Source organism: Oculina patagonica, chromosome 9 (assembly GCF_052425735.1).
Source record: "Oculina patagonica isolate OP01 chromosome 9, crgOcupat, whole genome shotgun sequence".
NCBI classification, from domain to species: Eukaryota; Metazoa; Cnidaria; class Anthozoa; order Scleractinia; family Oculinidae; genus Oculina; species Oculina patagonica.
In genome coordinates this window covers 20,367,184-20,383,939 of record NC_135766.1, presented here as the reverse complement: position 1 = coordinate 20,383,939, position 16,756 = coordinate 20,367,184, and the positions used below count along the sequence as shown (strand labels likewise).

General features: G+C 40.6%; 1 protein-coding gene across 1 annotated transcript; it reads left to right on the top strand.

Annotated features, from left to right (window-relative positions):
* Positions 1-9,229: 9,229 nt before the first annotated feature.
* LOC144666412 (kelch-like protein 12) lies at positions 9,230-11,341 on the top strand. Its single transcript, XM_078527844.1, has one exon. It carries the CDS (start codon positions 9,464-9,466, stop codon positions 10,268-10,270), a length of 807 nt encoding a protein of 268 aa, XP_078383970.1. The 5' UTR covers positions 9,230-9,463; the 3' UTR covers positions 10,271-11,341.
* The last annotated feature ends 5,415 nt before the right edge of the window (positions 11,342-16,756 follow it).

Here is a 16,756-nt window from a genome sequence, read left to right as displayed (position 1 = left end):
ATCGAATGTGTCTTGATCGTGGTTGTAATCAAACAATGGCCATGCATGGTCATTCAAGGTTGAACTACCGTGGAGTCGACTCCCGATAACCCGAACCCTCGCTACATGTCGCTAACTTAAACCTCGCGCTATTAAACTCGAACCAAATCGTTCTCACCTGGAGTTCTTTTTCCTCCCGCCGCAAGAAAAGAACGCCTGATCTCAGGTTATCGATAACTCGAACCTCCCGCTAACTCGAACCAATTCTCGTTTCCCTTCAGGTCATTTTCTATATAATTTTACCCTCGATAACTCGAACCATGACTTGTGAATTCGCGACAAGTCAAAACAAACACTGTACTGTAGTCAAAAACACTGAATTTTTAATATTTTGAAATAAATACGTACACGAGTTGGAGCATAGGTAGCCCAAACTCCTAAAGGAGCCGTCAACTTATGACATTGCGTAATAACGTTATTATAAGAGTTTGAATGGGATTATAACGATTGAATTCAAAATAGGGGGAAAAAATATAATAAAATCGACTTACCTGCCCTCTCCTGTGTATTAGGCATAAATAGATTGTGCTCGGCAACTTTTGAGCAACTTTTAGCGTTTTGAGCAACTTTCTGTAGTACCAGCAACCTAGGGCATCTTTTGCCTTTCTTGGCATCTTTTGAGCAACAAATTGGCACAAAACTGATCCAAACCATAAAAGGTCGTTTCATTTGGAAGGATTTTTATTTTTTTAATCTAATTTTTATTATTACTTTTTTATTTATTTATTTTTTATCTATTATTGAAGTTATGTTGAGTTTAAAGAGTATATTGGTTACAACAAAGTATTTATATTTCTCATATAACAATGGATTTTTGGCTTCTTTTAATGATTGTAAGAATATTTAATGAAAATGTTTTAATGACAACAAACAAACAAACACGTTTTGAGTATTTATCTAAAACAAAAAGGACTTTGGAGAGCAACTTTTCTAAATTTTGGTGGCAACTTTTTGATATTTGAGCAACTTTAGAGCAACTTTTGGGTATATTGTGAAGCAACTTTTCCTGAATTTACTAGCACAATCTATTCATGCTTACTGTGTATACCTTGTGTTTCTATGTCATTTGGAGGCGCTTAAAGGCGATTCCAGTAGGTTTACGGTTCACTGTTTTCCTATCCATATTATATCTGGAGAGGAAAACAGCTTGGGCTACCTGTGGTCAGAGCCGCCCCCGAAATGTCCCTCGAAACACGCGTTTCGAAGAGAGCGCGTTTCAAAGAGAGCGCGTTTCAAAGAGAGCGCGTTTCAAAGAGAGCGCGATCGCGAGAAGGCTACTTTGTTCTAGATTGTGTAATAGATTCTGTTATAATCTCGTAACCACCTTTCCCAACCAGAAGCGAAATAATGACCCGTTGCTTCTTGCATGCTGTGTCTATAGTATCCTTTTTTATTTATTTATTTATTTATTTATTTTTATTCTGTACACGTAAGCTGAAGGATTTTTAACCGTGTTTAAATAAAGTTATTTTATCTATTTTATCTTATCTATAGGCGGCAGAGCAGGGGGAGGGGGTGGGGGTGGCTCTAGCTCCCCCCACGTTTTGGTGCCGAATATATCGTGAGCGTAGCGTAAAGTTGGTTTGTCAAGGTATTCCGTCTCGTGATCTTTTTGCAAATCGTTTCAACAGGATCGTTTTTGGCGAAGTAATATGTTGTAGGTTTTTCAACAAACCTCCTTCTCCAGAACGCCACTAGTAGGGTCAACAGATTGTTGAGATTGTTTTTGAATTCCTTGGAAGTCTTCGGAAAAGTTCGAAAAGTAATCGGAAATGCTCGTCAGGCCTCGGAACAACAATCGGAAAATCTTCGGAAATATTCGGTCTAGAAACTGTCCAGAAAACAAAAAGTTGCTAGAACGGAAAAAGTTTCTCCAAATATGAAAACCTGCCGATTATTTTTGAGACAGTCTTAGCTCCCCCTGCCCCCCCCCCCCCCAAATGTTCCAAAATGCTCCGCCGCCTGTGTGGGGAGGGTGGGGTAGAAAAAAATTGCCGCAAAAACGTTTCAGCGGGAATCAAAGTTTGGACCCCCAATCAAAACTCCTGGATCCGCCCATGAGGCGCGTATCGCCGCCCTTCCTTTTTAGCGTCCTGGTTAAATGTCCGGACTCACGCTGTTTTCATGACTACAATCAGTGATAGAGACGTAAATGTGATCATGGATCACAAATCCTGATCCAGCTCATCCCAAGTAGATTACACACCCACCCATTGGAGAAGGTGTGACTTATTTATGCGTGACTCATTTTGAGATTCATATTGTCACGGCAGTTGTTGTTTGTGGCACCGAGTCACGTGACAAGAGCAACGTGAAGCTGTCGCCATTTTCTGGTCAGCTTTTAGCTTGTGCCACGAGAAATTTATTCTGCCGGATTTGCTCTGTTTTAACGACTGCTGTGCAATGGCAGCCGCAAATAACAGTCCAGCTCCTCGTCCAACAGATTTCTCAGGGCCGTGGAAGTTCAGCGATGTCGTGCTTGTAGTGGAAGAACAAAGATTTCATGTTCACCGAAGCACACTGGCAATATGGTCGCCTGTGTTTGAAACCATGTTCACATCGAACTTTAAGGAGAAGAACAGTGAAGAAATTCCTCTCCCAGGGAAAAAAGCAAACGAATTTAAAGAGTTGCTGCAAATCATGTACGATACTTCTTGGGACAACAGCATGTTGACAAAAGAAAATTGTCACTTTCTTCTGGATATATATATGTCCCGTGAGTACCAAATAGACTTAGTTACTCAGATCCCCTGCCAATGCCAGGCCTCCCCCTTCAGCGGCTTAACATTGATAGGTGCATAAAGTGTCATATACACAAGCAATATTTGTGTGACAATTTTTAAGTGTATATTTTACTTGCTTGTATAGACAAGGAAAATTGCCCAATTTTAAGGTAGCAAATATATTTCCTGAGAAGCTGGCATGTTAGTTTTTATGTGAAAAAAGTTGTCACAATACCAAAAATTGCTTGTGTAGGTGACTCGTCACCTAAAATGTAGCAAATATTATGACACTATTGCATAATGCATATGGGTTTCTGCGTACCTCTGATGTTCAAGGTCAGTCGGGGAGCAGGGACGCAGGGGCAGTGGTGAGAGCACTCGCCTCCCACCAATGTGGCCCAGGTTCGATTTCTGGACCCGGCATCATGTCCTCTGGTTTTCCTCCCTCCACAAAAACAAACGCTTCCAATTTCCACTTTGATCAGGAATACACGGTGTCTAAATAAAAGTAATTTACTGGCGCACTTAATTTTGAACTGTTGACATCAAATAATTGCTGTGCCATCACAGGCAGACCACCTTATGTGCTCATAGTTAAATCTATGTTGACATAAGAGATCAATGAACTAAAGAAATTTAAAGAAATCTATGGTGGTTATAAATAAAGCACTGAACAATCCACATTTAGGCTCATCTCAATCCAAATAAAATGTTAGTTAAATAAAATGTTAGTGTGGCATTTTATCCACACCCGTGAGCATGACCTTTCTGTGCCATTAAGGGACCATTCATTTTTTAGAAGGGGGGGAGGGCCAGAGGAATCTTGGGGGGGTCACTAATTTTTTACAGTGGCAAAAGGGGAGGGTCATCATTATTTTCGTTTTTGAAAAGGGGGGTCGCGTAGAAAAACACTGCATTTTAATCCAGATCAAAATCTTTTATTTTCAATAAATATTAAGTGATATAAAATGTGACAGGCCAAGCACGACTCCCGCTGGTTGCTAAATGTTAGCCTTCAGTCTGTTAACGGAGGATTTGATTAACGCTCTCTAGAGCCGTTTCAGTGATGATCTTAATGCCATTGTGTTTGCTAGCTCTGTGGCATATTTCGTTAGGTTTATCGGCTCATGTTTGTTGAAAGATTCTTAAAAGCCTTTAAAGGAATGTTGTAGTCTATATTGTGTATCGGATCAGTGGATTTTTAACTGTCAACTCGTATTCTGAAGTGGCGGTTAGTTCGTAGGATAGCGTTTCGTTACCACAGTTGTGAGGGTCTATAAAGATCCGAGTCTTTTGAAGGCTACTGCAGTCTCTAAACATTGAGAGCGATGGTTTCTTTGAGTTGTTTTTAAGCTCCCCTTAGTTTGAGTGGTTGTGATTTGCGCTCTGGGAGCTATAAAAGACATAAAACTTTACCTCCATTGTTGTTGATCTGTTTTGTTGCGTTACTTGCATCCACCAAATAAATTCTATGGCAGTTTGATTACTGCGTTTGAAGTCTCTAGTATGCCGCAACGATCTCTTCTGGCAAATGTTTTATCTAAAGCAAGACTCGAGTTTCGGTCCTTCAGTGGACCTCATCAGTTGCTCCTATGTCAAAGTCTCATCGAATGATTTGAAATCAATCGATTTGCTGTTTTTGTACTTGTTTGCAGGATCGAAAATTCTGGTTTTTAATTGGCTCACGTAAATGGACCAATTGTGTTAATAATGTAGTTTTGATCCGTGCTTAAGTGTGTTTGTTTAGAAGGCTATTTTTCGCATTTTTGACCGTTAAAGGTCACTTCTGATGCTAAAGAGTGGTTCTTTCTTAGCCGTACGAGAGTAGTATTCCACATAATGAAGAAGGGCTTCAATTCGTGTATATTGCACGGTGTGCGTTTGACTGTAGCATAGATTTTTTTGCGATCAAAGATAATCTTGTGCAACCCAGCGGAATGGAGCTCTGTCAAAAAAGAGGTTTGATATGAATTTTTTTTGAGGTGCATGTGTGTGTGTGTGTGTGTGTGTGTGGGGGGGGGGGGTCGCAAAATTTAATATTGCACTTTAGGGGAGGGCCTTCCTTTTTTTACTCTACTACAGGGGGAGGGCCAAAAAGTTTGAACTGAATACACACAGGGATTCCTCCGGCCCTCCCCCCTTCTAAAAAATGAATGGTCCCTAAGAAGTGTTTTTTCACTGAATCACATTCAACCGTTGGTTTTATATGTAAGAGGAGAGACAAGGCAGGCAGCTTGACGGCCGGTGGCTGCGATCTTGTCCAATTCAAGCTCAAACTGACACCAAACCATCAAAATCCTTGCCTTGAAAACACCGTTTGATGTTTGTCATGATGAAGGAATATCTTATCGATCGAATGCTGGTGTTTTCGAGGGGAGAATTTTGATGGTTTGGTGTCAGTTGGAGCCTAAATATTAATTGGACAAGGTCGCGGCCTGCCGGCCGTCAAGCTTCCTGCCTTGTCTCTCCTCTTACTTAAAAAGCCAACGGTTAAAAGGGATTCTGTTCAGTGAAACAATGCCTTGATACGGTGCAGAAAGGTGGATTAAACGCCACACACAAGTCGACTAACATGAGCCTAAATATGCATTGTTCAGTGCTTTATTCATAATTACCATAGGTTTCTTTAAATTTCTATAGTTAATCTATCTCGTACATTGTATGTCAACAGAGATTTAACTGCAAACACATAGGGTGGTCTGCCTGTGGTGCCATCTACACCATCAAGTTTATTTGTCAGATAAAAATTGTCATATAAAAATTTCTGGTGTGAATAATGCTTAAGGCATACAGTAGAATCCTGATTTCTTGAACCCTCGATTTCTGGAACCTCTCAATAACCAGAACCAAAAGTTGTGCTCCTTCCCTCATCAGTCAGAAAGTGCAATTTTATCTGCAAATTCTCAAAGTGATTTCTTGAACCAATTTTGTTTTAACTCTGAAGCAACCTCCTTCCTGGGTCTCTCTCTCCCTACCCCTCCCCCCTTCCCTCTCACTCTGGGTTGGGGGGTGGGGGTGGGGAGACCCTGGGAATGAGCTTGTCCTTGGAAGTTGAGAAATCATGAATCCACTGTATAGAGATGTGTATGTGTTGCAGGAGTGGGGGTGGGGTGGGGACAGAACCTGGGAAAAATGACTGCCATTTATCATTATTAATTTATCCATATCTGATCATTTTTTTAAATTTATTTATTTAAGGGCAATTAAACGTTATTGGTTAACTTAATTAAAATTTGTAAAAATTATAGAACAATCAATTTTGGAAAAACAATGCCAGCAAATGCAGATTTAAACATGGAGAAGTGGTGGCCATTTAATGTAAATTTATAACTAACACAAAAACAAAACTAGCAGGATTATTTTTATATGCCAGGGAGTATTTGTTGATGTTATTTTATATATGTAAAAAAAAAACCATAATGTCCAGTATAATTTAAGTTGTAAGTGTTACGATTTTTGTCTGATACATGTACAAGGACAAAATAAATGTGAAGTACATGTAGGTTTTTTCTCTTTTGTTTGAATGTATTGAATATAGACCATTTAAAGTGAGAGAAAAAAACCTACTATAATATTTACAAAAGTACATGATGAAGTATTGCATGGAAGCATATTAATGTTTAGTAGCATAAAAATGTTATATGTGTTTATCAATAAAGGGGCAAAAACTTTATGGGAGACGGGGAAAAGTAGGGTGGGAAGTCGGATTCTGAAGGTGGTAAGAACCAAGAAAAGGTGGAAAACATTTTGTGACATGCACCATTTTGCAATAGAAATACAACAAAGAAACCATGACCACTAAGGAACCATTCATTAATTTATGGGTAAGGAGGAGGCCTTGAAAACAAATCGCAACAAGAAGGGGGGGGGGGGACTCCCAACAGTGTTTCATCTAATGAAGGGGGGGGGGTTATTTCATCACATTAATCTTATTAAAAAAATACCTTGTACTCATACTTATATAGCTCGTTATAAATGCAAACTTTAATTTGAAATCAAACTTTATGTGACAGGAGGCACAAGATAGTGATCTGTCAATGTAACAATGTGACAGTTGCTTAGATGATTTTGCGAAATAGAAACACGAGCCTCATGAATATAATCGATCAATTGGTTGATTAGCTATAGTGTGATGTTTGTATTTAGGAAATTATGCCAAACCTTTTATTAAACAAATTTGGATGCAGATATCTTACATTGAACATGAGAAAATGTGCTTGTTAGAAACTGACTATAAAGTGTTGCACTACTTGAACAGTATTGTTGTCCCTCTCTCCTGCGCAGAGGCCTCTAATTCGTGTTTCGTACGGGCTTGGAAATGGGGAGAGGTGAAAAGTAAATGCGCGAAGGCTGGAGATAATTGAAACAAAAGCGCGTGGGGACCCCATTCTCGTCCCCATAGCCCTTTCGTTTCTCTTAGCCGGCTTGGCACGGAAAACGGAGGATTTTTGAAATAAATCGGGTTTTTTTTATTGGCTGTTTGGAAAAAAGAATTTCTAAACGGAAGTCGAAAATGTAACGACTCTCATATATTCTTTTGAAACGTCATGACTGCATACATGAAGACCAGAAGGACTGGAAACCCTGTGTCCCCAGAGCCCTTCGTTTTCTCGTGCCAAGGCCCAGCCGGCTAAGAGAAACGAAAGGGCTATGGGGACGAGAATGGGGGAACCCTTCCCCCACTGAAGGAGTCTCTGCAGAGGAGAGAGTTGTTGTCCTAAGAAGAATAAAAGAATAGAAAGAATAAAATCTGACATAGCATTTATATACCAGGTAGTGTATCCAAACGAGCTGTCAGCTACCCATGGCATTGAGTCTGACAAGGGCTTATACGACAACATAACTTTTAGTCTTTACAATCGCTTTCACTACGTCCTGAGTTACTGCAAGTGATACCATTTTCATAACTCTCCTCACTACTGTCATAGACAACATCCTTAAGGATATTATTATCTCCAACGACCTTTTCATCCTCTCCTCAGATTTTTGTTAGTTTTAAAAATATCAAATGGGGATTTTGCCCCCTAATTTAAGGACGTCTTTTTTGGTATTTTCTGGTGATGGACTTTAATGCCTGTAAAACGTGGCGAGGAGGAGGCGGGAGTTACGGAAAAACGGAAACGTTTCGGCTTTTCGGGTCTTGTAATTTTTTTTTTCGAGCACAGGATAGAGATCGCTTTGATGCGCCACTGCTTTCTCCCGCATCCCCGTATGAACATGGCTTGACCGTATAGTATAGCCTGGGGGTACTCCCTATAATGGCCTATACGGGGAGGCTCCGCCCGAAAGGGGTACCTTTTTCAGGCTTCAGATATATAAAAGGGTGGGGATTTCACAAGTTTAGGTATATAAAAGGGTAGCGATATCGGTCATTCGCTTTTTTCACGATCCCATAATACATCTTGTTTACCCCCCAAAAAATTTTGCATAAGCATTGTTTTCAATTTCTCTTGGGACGATTGCACGTCATTGTAAATCCCATGAGAAATTGAAAACAATGCTTATGCAAAAATTTTGCGGGGGAATCAAGATGTATTATGGAAACGGTGAAAACCGCGAATTTGCGTATTTAAAAGGGCCTTCAATTAAATATTTCGAACAGACGCACCTCATGGCTGTATCAATTAAGGGCCTGTTTACAAGCAGGTAGGGTAACCCTAATGCCAGGTTTACCCTAGCAGGAGGGTTACCCTAGCGCTCCCACATTTCTTCTTTTTTTTTTTCATCGACGTGTTTACAAGGCAGCTAGGGTTACCCTTGCACTAGGGTAACCCTAGCTCTGCTAGGGATAACTCGCCTACCCGGGACAACTTTATTTTAGCTCCAAGAAGCTAAATATGTTTAAAATTACCGACAAAAACAGCGAATTGTGACCAAGAAACATCGTGTTCATTCACAATTTGTCGTATTTTTGTACTGGAACGAAATTATTATTTTCGAATAACAGCTTCTTACGACAAAATTTTACAAGGTTAACTGAAGCGTAACCGGTGTAAGTTGACCCGGGTAGTAGGGTTACCCTACCTGCGAATTTTTGCTTGTAAACCCGGGCTATCTTTTAACCCTCTTGCTAGGGTAACCCTAGCACTAGGGTTACCCTACCTGCTTGTAAACAGGCCCTAAACGTATTAAACGCTTCATAAAAATGGCATCAAGACTTTCTGTTTTAGGCATATGTCATGTCATTTAGTTATATGAAAGGTATACTTTTTTTCAGTAAAAGGTATACGAAAGGGGTGCCTTTTCTTTCAAAATGGTATAGAAAAGGGTAAAGGGGTGGACCTCGGGGCGAAGCCTCCCCGTACAAAACTCTTTTAAGTTGCCCCCCCCCCCCCCTCCCCCCACCCGGGCCGTATAGCTAGTGTAAATATTAGTTATCGAAGTATAGTTACCGTGGCACTTATTTATAGTGGCAATCAAAACAATCTAAACTTGGTAAAAGTAGACAGATTAGAGGGTCTGAGTTGGTCCCCGGCCCTGCGAACGAACGGAACGAAAGACTTCAATTGAGCCGTCTCAGGTGAGTGGCATATGGAAAAGCGGAAACGCTGTGCACTGTGGGATACTTGAATGGCTTTCATTGCGTGACTAGCGTTTACACCCTCAAGTCACGCGAAGAAACAAAAATCAAAATCGTTATATTTTTCGAGTCTTACTTCAGCAACAACTGATACCAATCGCGTCTGTTTAATTACCGTGCAATGGATAAACCGACTTATGCATCCTCTGATCCCCTAGATTTCTCAGAACCGTGGAAGTTAAGTGATGTCGTTCTTGTAGTCGAGGAACAGAAATTTTATGTACATCGAAGCATACTTGGACTTTGGTCCCCTGTGTTTGAGCGGATGTTTACAGGGAAGACCGACGATAAAATTCCACTTCCAGGGAAGAAAGCAAGCGAAATTAAAGAGCTGCTGCAAATAATGTACCCCTCGCTGGAGGAGAAAGTTGTGACTAAAGGCAATTGTTATTTTCTGTTGGATCTTGCTCGCGAGTATCAGATAACCGCCATTACTCAGAAGTGCGAAGATTTCTTAGTTTCTGCGGTGAAAACAAGAAACGAGAACGACGTGTTAGCTGTGCTGATAGTTGGGCAAGAATACGAGCTAAAAACACTGATAAAAACATGTGTATATGAAGCTCGTCGACTAAGTTTGAAAGAGTTAAAGGAGCATTCAAAGTGTGGCGACATCGAACGAGACAACTATCAGCAGATTACTGAGGAAATTATTGCACGACTCGAGGAACATTGCAAGGTAGTTAAAGCTAATTGTTTACAAAAGTTGCTTGATTCGAGCAGATGCCTATATTTACATGGAAAAATCAAAGGTGGCGCCATATCTTGGTATAAGTTAAACTACAAGTCGACCAGCAGTCAATATTTAAATGCAATAAAAGCAGACGATTCTGACCACAAATGTAGTTCATCATCGTCAATTTGCCCCAGCCTAAGTGAGGTTGGAAAACACTTAACGGAACTAAAAAGCACTTTAGAGACTCTTCCGTAAACAAGAACTTTGGTATCGTAGTCCAAAATATACTACTCTAGTCTGCTGAAAGACTACGTTCAGTATTCCATCACGATGACATTCGTACGTATAAATTAAGTTTGTCCAAAGTGCCGCCGTGTAAATACTGTTGTACGTTGTTCTTGTTAGCTCTTTTCTTTGGAATATTTATTTCTTTTTGTTTTCATTGTTATTTATATTGGGGTTCTAGGGAATGGGATATAGATTTTTTAGGGGGATGGTTTGGTGGTGGGTCCACCTTGTAGAGGACTTAGTGTTCTTTTGTGAACTCACCTGCCGGAGGGCGAATTTGTAAAATTAAAAAAATTAAATAAATAGATACTTTTAAAAGGGGCCTGAGAGGGTCAGAATGGGAACTGGGATTTTAGCAACTTTTCACCGGAAAAAAGGGGACTTGGGTCACTGGGAATGGGAATCACAAACGAATAAGGATAAACCTGGGACTGAGATTTGCAAATTTGGGAAAACAGTAGGCTAAGACATGGGAGTTGGGCAAAATTTGTGCCGGTTAATAATTAATTATTAACCAATTAGTAGAGGGGTGCTTGACCTTTTGGCTTATGTTTGGATCAATTGATTTTATACCCCCCTTTCAGTGTTTTCTCTATTGCAGTAGATGATGCCTGCTATCTCAAAGCTGCTTGACCACTTTAACAAACAACAAACAACAAAATTTTCAGATGTCCTTTAGCACCAACTGCCATGTGTATTGCCCCAGGGGATTCCCATATAAACGGGGCTGGGATGCAAATTTCAGTTTTTTTGTGTGTGTCAGTTAGGGTGTTCTGGGCAAAACACCAATATTTTTAGCTGACAATTACAAGGTATGGTTTAGGGCTGCACACAAAGAAATGTACAAATATAAATTCTACTTTCGGATATATAAGGGATATATGGGTTCCAGAGATCAGATTTTTTTTATAATATCTACCCATCATCCATTGATGAGATTCCATTCCAGAAGGGCCTGAAGGCGACAATGGGAAGTATGTGTACTTGCCATTTTTTTTCACTGAAAAAAGTAATTTGGATCACTGGGGTCAGGAATAAATGGAAATGGTCAGGTGCAGTTTGGGCAAAAAGTAAAATGAAAAATGGGGTGTGGGCAAAATCTGTAACACCTCCATCAGGACCTTCATTTCATGATAAATTGTAATAAAATGGACTACAGTCTTTCTTAAAAAAATACTTTTTGGTTGCTTCATTTTTCAAAGAGAAGTGAAGAACCAAGTCATTAAACAATGTTATGCTTGTACTGGTATTATGTTCTTGTTACATGAGGAAAAACTGATATATTGTTATGTTGCAAGTGTGAATCCAGCTTATATGTACATGGCCTGCATAACAGGCATAAAAAGGGGAAGGGGGAGTAGGAGGATTGAGGGATTTCGAGCAGTGAAAGCAGAGTCGGGTGAGGGGGGGGGGGGGGGCACTTAGCAGAAGCATCTTTTGCGACCTTTTGTTGCAGGTGTTCCTTTCCTCTTCCTTCTCCTTGAGCTTTCCCCCTCCCTCCTTCCCCATCTCCTTTTTACGCCATCTGTTGTATATATAAAAATTATGTCTGCCTTAGAGGTTCTAAAAACTTGGGAAAAGGTCTAAATATATAACATTTTGGATTTAATAATTTAAGACCACTTTTCAAATGTTTGGTAATCTATCAATTTGTGCCTTGTGTATACAAATGCCTTATGTATACAAAACCTGCATATACAAGATCTAGCGAATCAAATCATTTGTCTCTAGAGCCACATGTTCTTCGTTCCCCTAGCCTGCAGTGCAGGCGTTTTCCATGGGCGCGAGAGGCTGCCTCACTCCTGCTACCCTAGGACACGTTTCTCCTATCTCCAATCCTCTCCCGAGTAAGAATCCAAGATGGCGCCCGATCAAAATGCATTCGAATGCGCTTAGGCTCTTACCGAAAGTGCTAGCACTTTTTTTGGCACTATTTTGCTTCGCGAGCATTTTTTCTACATTTTATCCCAAAAAGCACTGCTAGCATTATTTTGGATTTTCGACTGATTATTTGTATAATTTTTTGTTAAAAAGCACAATCTGACTTTTTTATGGCGTCCAAAGCCTCCCAGATGCATTTTGCCCTCGTTTTAGTCAAAGGAGCCGAGGAGGCCTGAGGAATAGGTTTGATAGGTCAGCGGTTCCCTTCTAGAAACCCAGTCCATCACACTCGTCCCAAGATGGCGTCATCCACGTTGTCATCGAGGAACAATGGAAGACAGCCAGCCAAGGCAAAAAATGAAAAATGCTACTGAAAATCTGAAAAATGTAATACTCTTTTTAAAAAAAATCGGGAAAAAGTGAGCATTATTTTTTCGACTTTTTTTGCTTGTTTACAAGCAAAGATAGATAGATAGATAGTTAGATAGATAGATAGTTTATTAATACAACTTCGCAACCTAAAAGGTTGAATTATGTCATATTTACAAATTTATAAAGCTATAAAAACTAACGATAAAATGTAAAAATATTTAAAGAACTATTCAAGAGTGATTAAAATCCAAACTTAAGTACATTAGAGACAATAAAACTATTTCTAAATCTATTAGTCTTAAAAACAGGGTTAAACTGGCGTGACTTTCTGAGGTTATAACTACTAAGATTCCGTGGGGGCAGTAAATTCCTCAGTCTACTGTCATTGTTATCTAAAATGTTGTTAAACAATTTGTCCGTCAGGGCTTTTCTTCGACCTGACAGAGTGACTAGACTTGCCTTGTCGAGCGCTTCTTCATACGTAAAAAACGGAAAAATGATGCGCATCGCCCTCTTTTGCACTGCTTCTAGCTCACGAGAAAGATACGCAGGTAGACTCTCATTGAAAACTGGACAGGCATATTCAGTGATAGGGCGAATGCAGGTACGATAGAACTGTACTAACTCGTTAGGACCTAGGCCTGAACGCTTTAACTGGGAAAGACAATACAGGCGTTTTCTAGCTTTCTTAACAACTTCAGCGATGTGATGGTTCCATTTAAGGTCGCTCGAAACGGTTACGCCCAGAATCTTAGCATACTTAACGATATCAATTTGCCTGCCATTAATAACAATAGGATCAAGCTCGAGAGTCTTCTTGGTACTAAAACTAATCCTCAGTTCCTTGCACTTAGCCTCGTTTAGCTGGAACTTGTCAGAGCTAGCGCGCGAGGCAAAAGTGTCCACAGCGGTCTGGATGTTGCTTGCTTGTCCCTTGGGTATTGTTTCAGAGGTCGTGGTATCATCGACATACTTCCATAACTCAATACCAGGGACATCAAGGTCGTTGATCATTATAATAAAGAGCCAGGGGCCCAATTTGGTCCCTTGGGGGACACCTGCCGGGACATCACACCACTCTGAAAAACAATCCTGACCAAGTTTCACTCGTTGTTTGCGACAACATAGGAAGTCGAAGATCCAAGCGATGACGGCCTCATGAATGTCAAAGAGGCGAAGCTTTTGGATCAGGATTTTATGATCAATAAGATCGAATGCTTTCTTGAAGTCGAATAGCACTACCCTCACAGTAGCCCCGTTTCCATCGGTGGCACAGTTCCACGCATGCGTCATACTGATGAGTGCCTCTGTGGTACTTGAACCTGGAATAGTACCAAACTGCCGAGGGTCCACTTTCGCGAGGACAGCAGGTTTTATGTGCTGATCGACTACAAACTCTTCAGCCACTTTCGATAGTACAGGTGTTAGGGAAATTGGCCGCAAATGCCTGTTTACGTCATACACAGGCACCTGTTTGGGTATCGGTACAATATCGGCATGCTTCCAGGTCAGCGGCAGTCGGGCCTCGGCAAAAGAACAGTTGATGATGTCAGTAACAACTGGGGCCAACAAATCCGCGTTTTCCTTCAGCAGCCAGGATGGTATCATGTCCGGTCCTGAAGCCTTGGCTGGGTTTAGTGTGGAGAGTTTTTTGAATACGCAGTGTTCAGAGACCAAAGGTGGATTGGAGTGGCGGTGATCTGTGATAGCGTCCGGGGCCAGAGGCACGAAAATGCTCATGGGATCAAGGAAAGCTTTGTTGATCGTGTTAGCAAGGGTAGTAGGACCAGAATTAAGTCCTGTGTCAATGTGCCTTAGGACAGACATAGGATCTGATCGAGTAGCAGACTTTGTGCCCCCAAGGGTCTTCACTTCTTTCCACCAAGTGCGCGGGTCACAATTCCTCAAGTGCTCTACCTTGGGAGAAAAGGAGAATAGCAGTTATGTGGGGTATAAATCTGGAACCGGAAAGAATCACATTCTTGTTAACTCTCAAGGGACTGTTTTAATTTCTCAAGGGAATACTTTCCGCTGTGGGTGATCAAAGCGCGTGACTTGTAAAGTGTCACGCGCAGTGATTACCAGCCACTGTTCTACAAATGAACCTCCGTTGCTTCTCGAAAAGATGACAGGAAACTTTATAATTGACTAAATTTTGAATTGGTGTGGTAAGGTTACTTCTGAACTAGACATTTCCTAAGCTACAATGGGCGCCAAAAGTGTTGAGACAGTCGGCACTTTTTGAGTACCTTGGACAAATTTTACCCCTCACCCCTTCAATATAACCCCCTCCCCCCGAAACAATGTTGTATTTGCTATCTGCAAGACTTGCCTCGTTTGAGTACAACATTGAAAAGGGGGGAGGGGGAGTGGTTCAGAAGCGACAGCAGATTAAAGGTGAAAAATCGGGAATTTCAAATTAGTATCAATTTCATCCAACTGTCTCAAGGACTTTTGACGCCCATTGTAGCTAGACATAAATTCAAAATGCTGTTCTTTCTGAATACAAACGTCCGTATAACATCGGACCATGTCGGTTATCGGTTAGAATTTATTTGTCGCTAATCGGTAATTTTTTCCTCGTTTTGTCGGTAGTCGGTAATATTTTTCGCCCTTTGTCGCTAGTCGGTTAACCCCATTCAGACCCTCTAGTTAAAACTAAACTCGTAGTGGCAGAAAGGAATCATACCGCTGAAGAGGTCTATCTTCACAAAGATAACCCAAGCTCCCTATGGAAGATTATAAATCGGGTCATACCGTCTAGAGTCAAGGAAAGACCGATCTATTCGAAAGACTTAAAATCTGTCGCAGACGACTTTAATATCTTCTTTTCCCCGGTTGGGAAAACTGCTGCTAAAGCTTCTTCAGAGCTTGCGCGTGAAAACAACATTGCTCTTCCGATACCCCCTCCGGTTCATTAAAGACCACACCCACAAGAGCTTTGTAATCTCAAGTGTGTCTCGCCGTATAGTTCTATCGTTAGCATTAAATAAGTCTTCTGGACCAGACAAGGTGAACACGCGAGTTATCAGAGACTGTCTTGAATGAATGAATGAAAACTTTATTTAAGTGTCAAAGCCTTATAGCCTGGAAAATAATACCATTCTAATTAGAGGACACTGCTAAAAACTAAAAACTACACTAATACTAAATATAAATACAATAAAAATATATATGAGTCATATAAAAATGTTATTATAATCTATGGTGTAAAAAATGTTAAAATCTAATAATAATGAATTGACTTGAGAGGCACTATGTGCAGCATAGTGATTTTGTGCCCATTGACGCTGCATTGACGGAGATCATTAACTGCTCTCTATCCACAAATACCTTCCCAACAGCATGTAAATCAGCGGAGGTAATACCATCACTTAAAGAAGGCGATCATGAAGTGGCATCTAACAACCGCCCACTGTCTCTTTTAAGCGTAGTTTCTAAAGTCTGCGAGAAAATAGTTCTTGAACAATTTACCGACTATTTAGTGAGTAACAACCGGCTAACCTCCCATCAGAGGTTCATCCCAGTTTTCATAACTATTTACGATACCTCCGATCGGTCTAAATGAAAATTTCCTGGTGGACCTTGAAATTTCTCTCTTTCTGACATCCGAAATAATTTCCCAGCTTTTTTCTGCTCCGGAACTGACTCTGAAGTTACTGTTCGCCGATTAAGCAGAATAATACAAAGGTAATGCAAAGGATTTTTTCTGCCCAAACAGCAGGCAGCATGTAGAGAGCTGCTTGGAACTGGTGTATCTAAAATATTTCTCCAAACCTTTCTTCGCCGATTTTTCCCCGTAGTTCATTTCGACTTTACCTCACCCCCACTAGGCCGCCGAGTATGTAAGGGGGGGGGGGGGGTGGTATTTGTCTTAAAAGCAAAAGCCAATGGCTCTTGCTCAAAAGACAATAGTGCGCATGCATGATTAATACATCTGCATGCAAAATAAATGTACGGGGCTGTGTGGATATTTCTTCCTCTACATTTCCAACACGTGATACTGAAAGCTTTTTCTGAAAGCAAGGAACAGTGATATTTAATTTACTTTGCAAGAAATACACACTCTAACTTTCGCTTATTTTCTCCGAATTTTTACCTCCGTTCTCTCGGATGTTCCGAATTTCTCCAAGATCAGTGGAGTCAACACGATAACATAAGTGGAACAGGTATCTAAACTAAAATAGCATTGCAACCGGT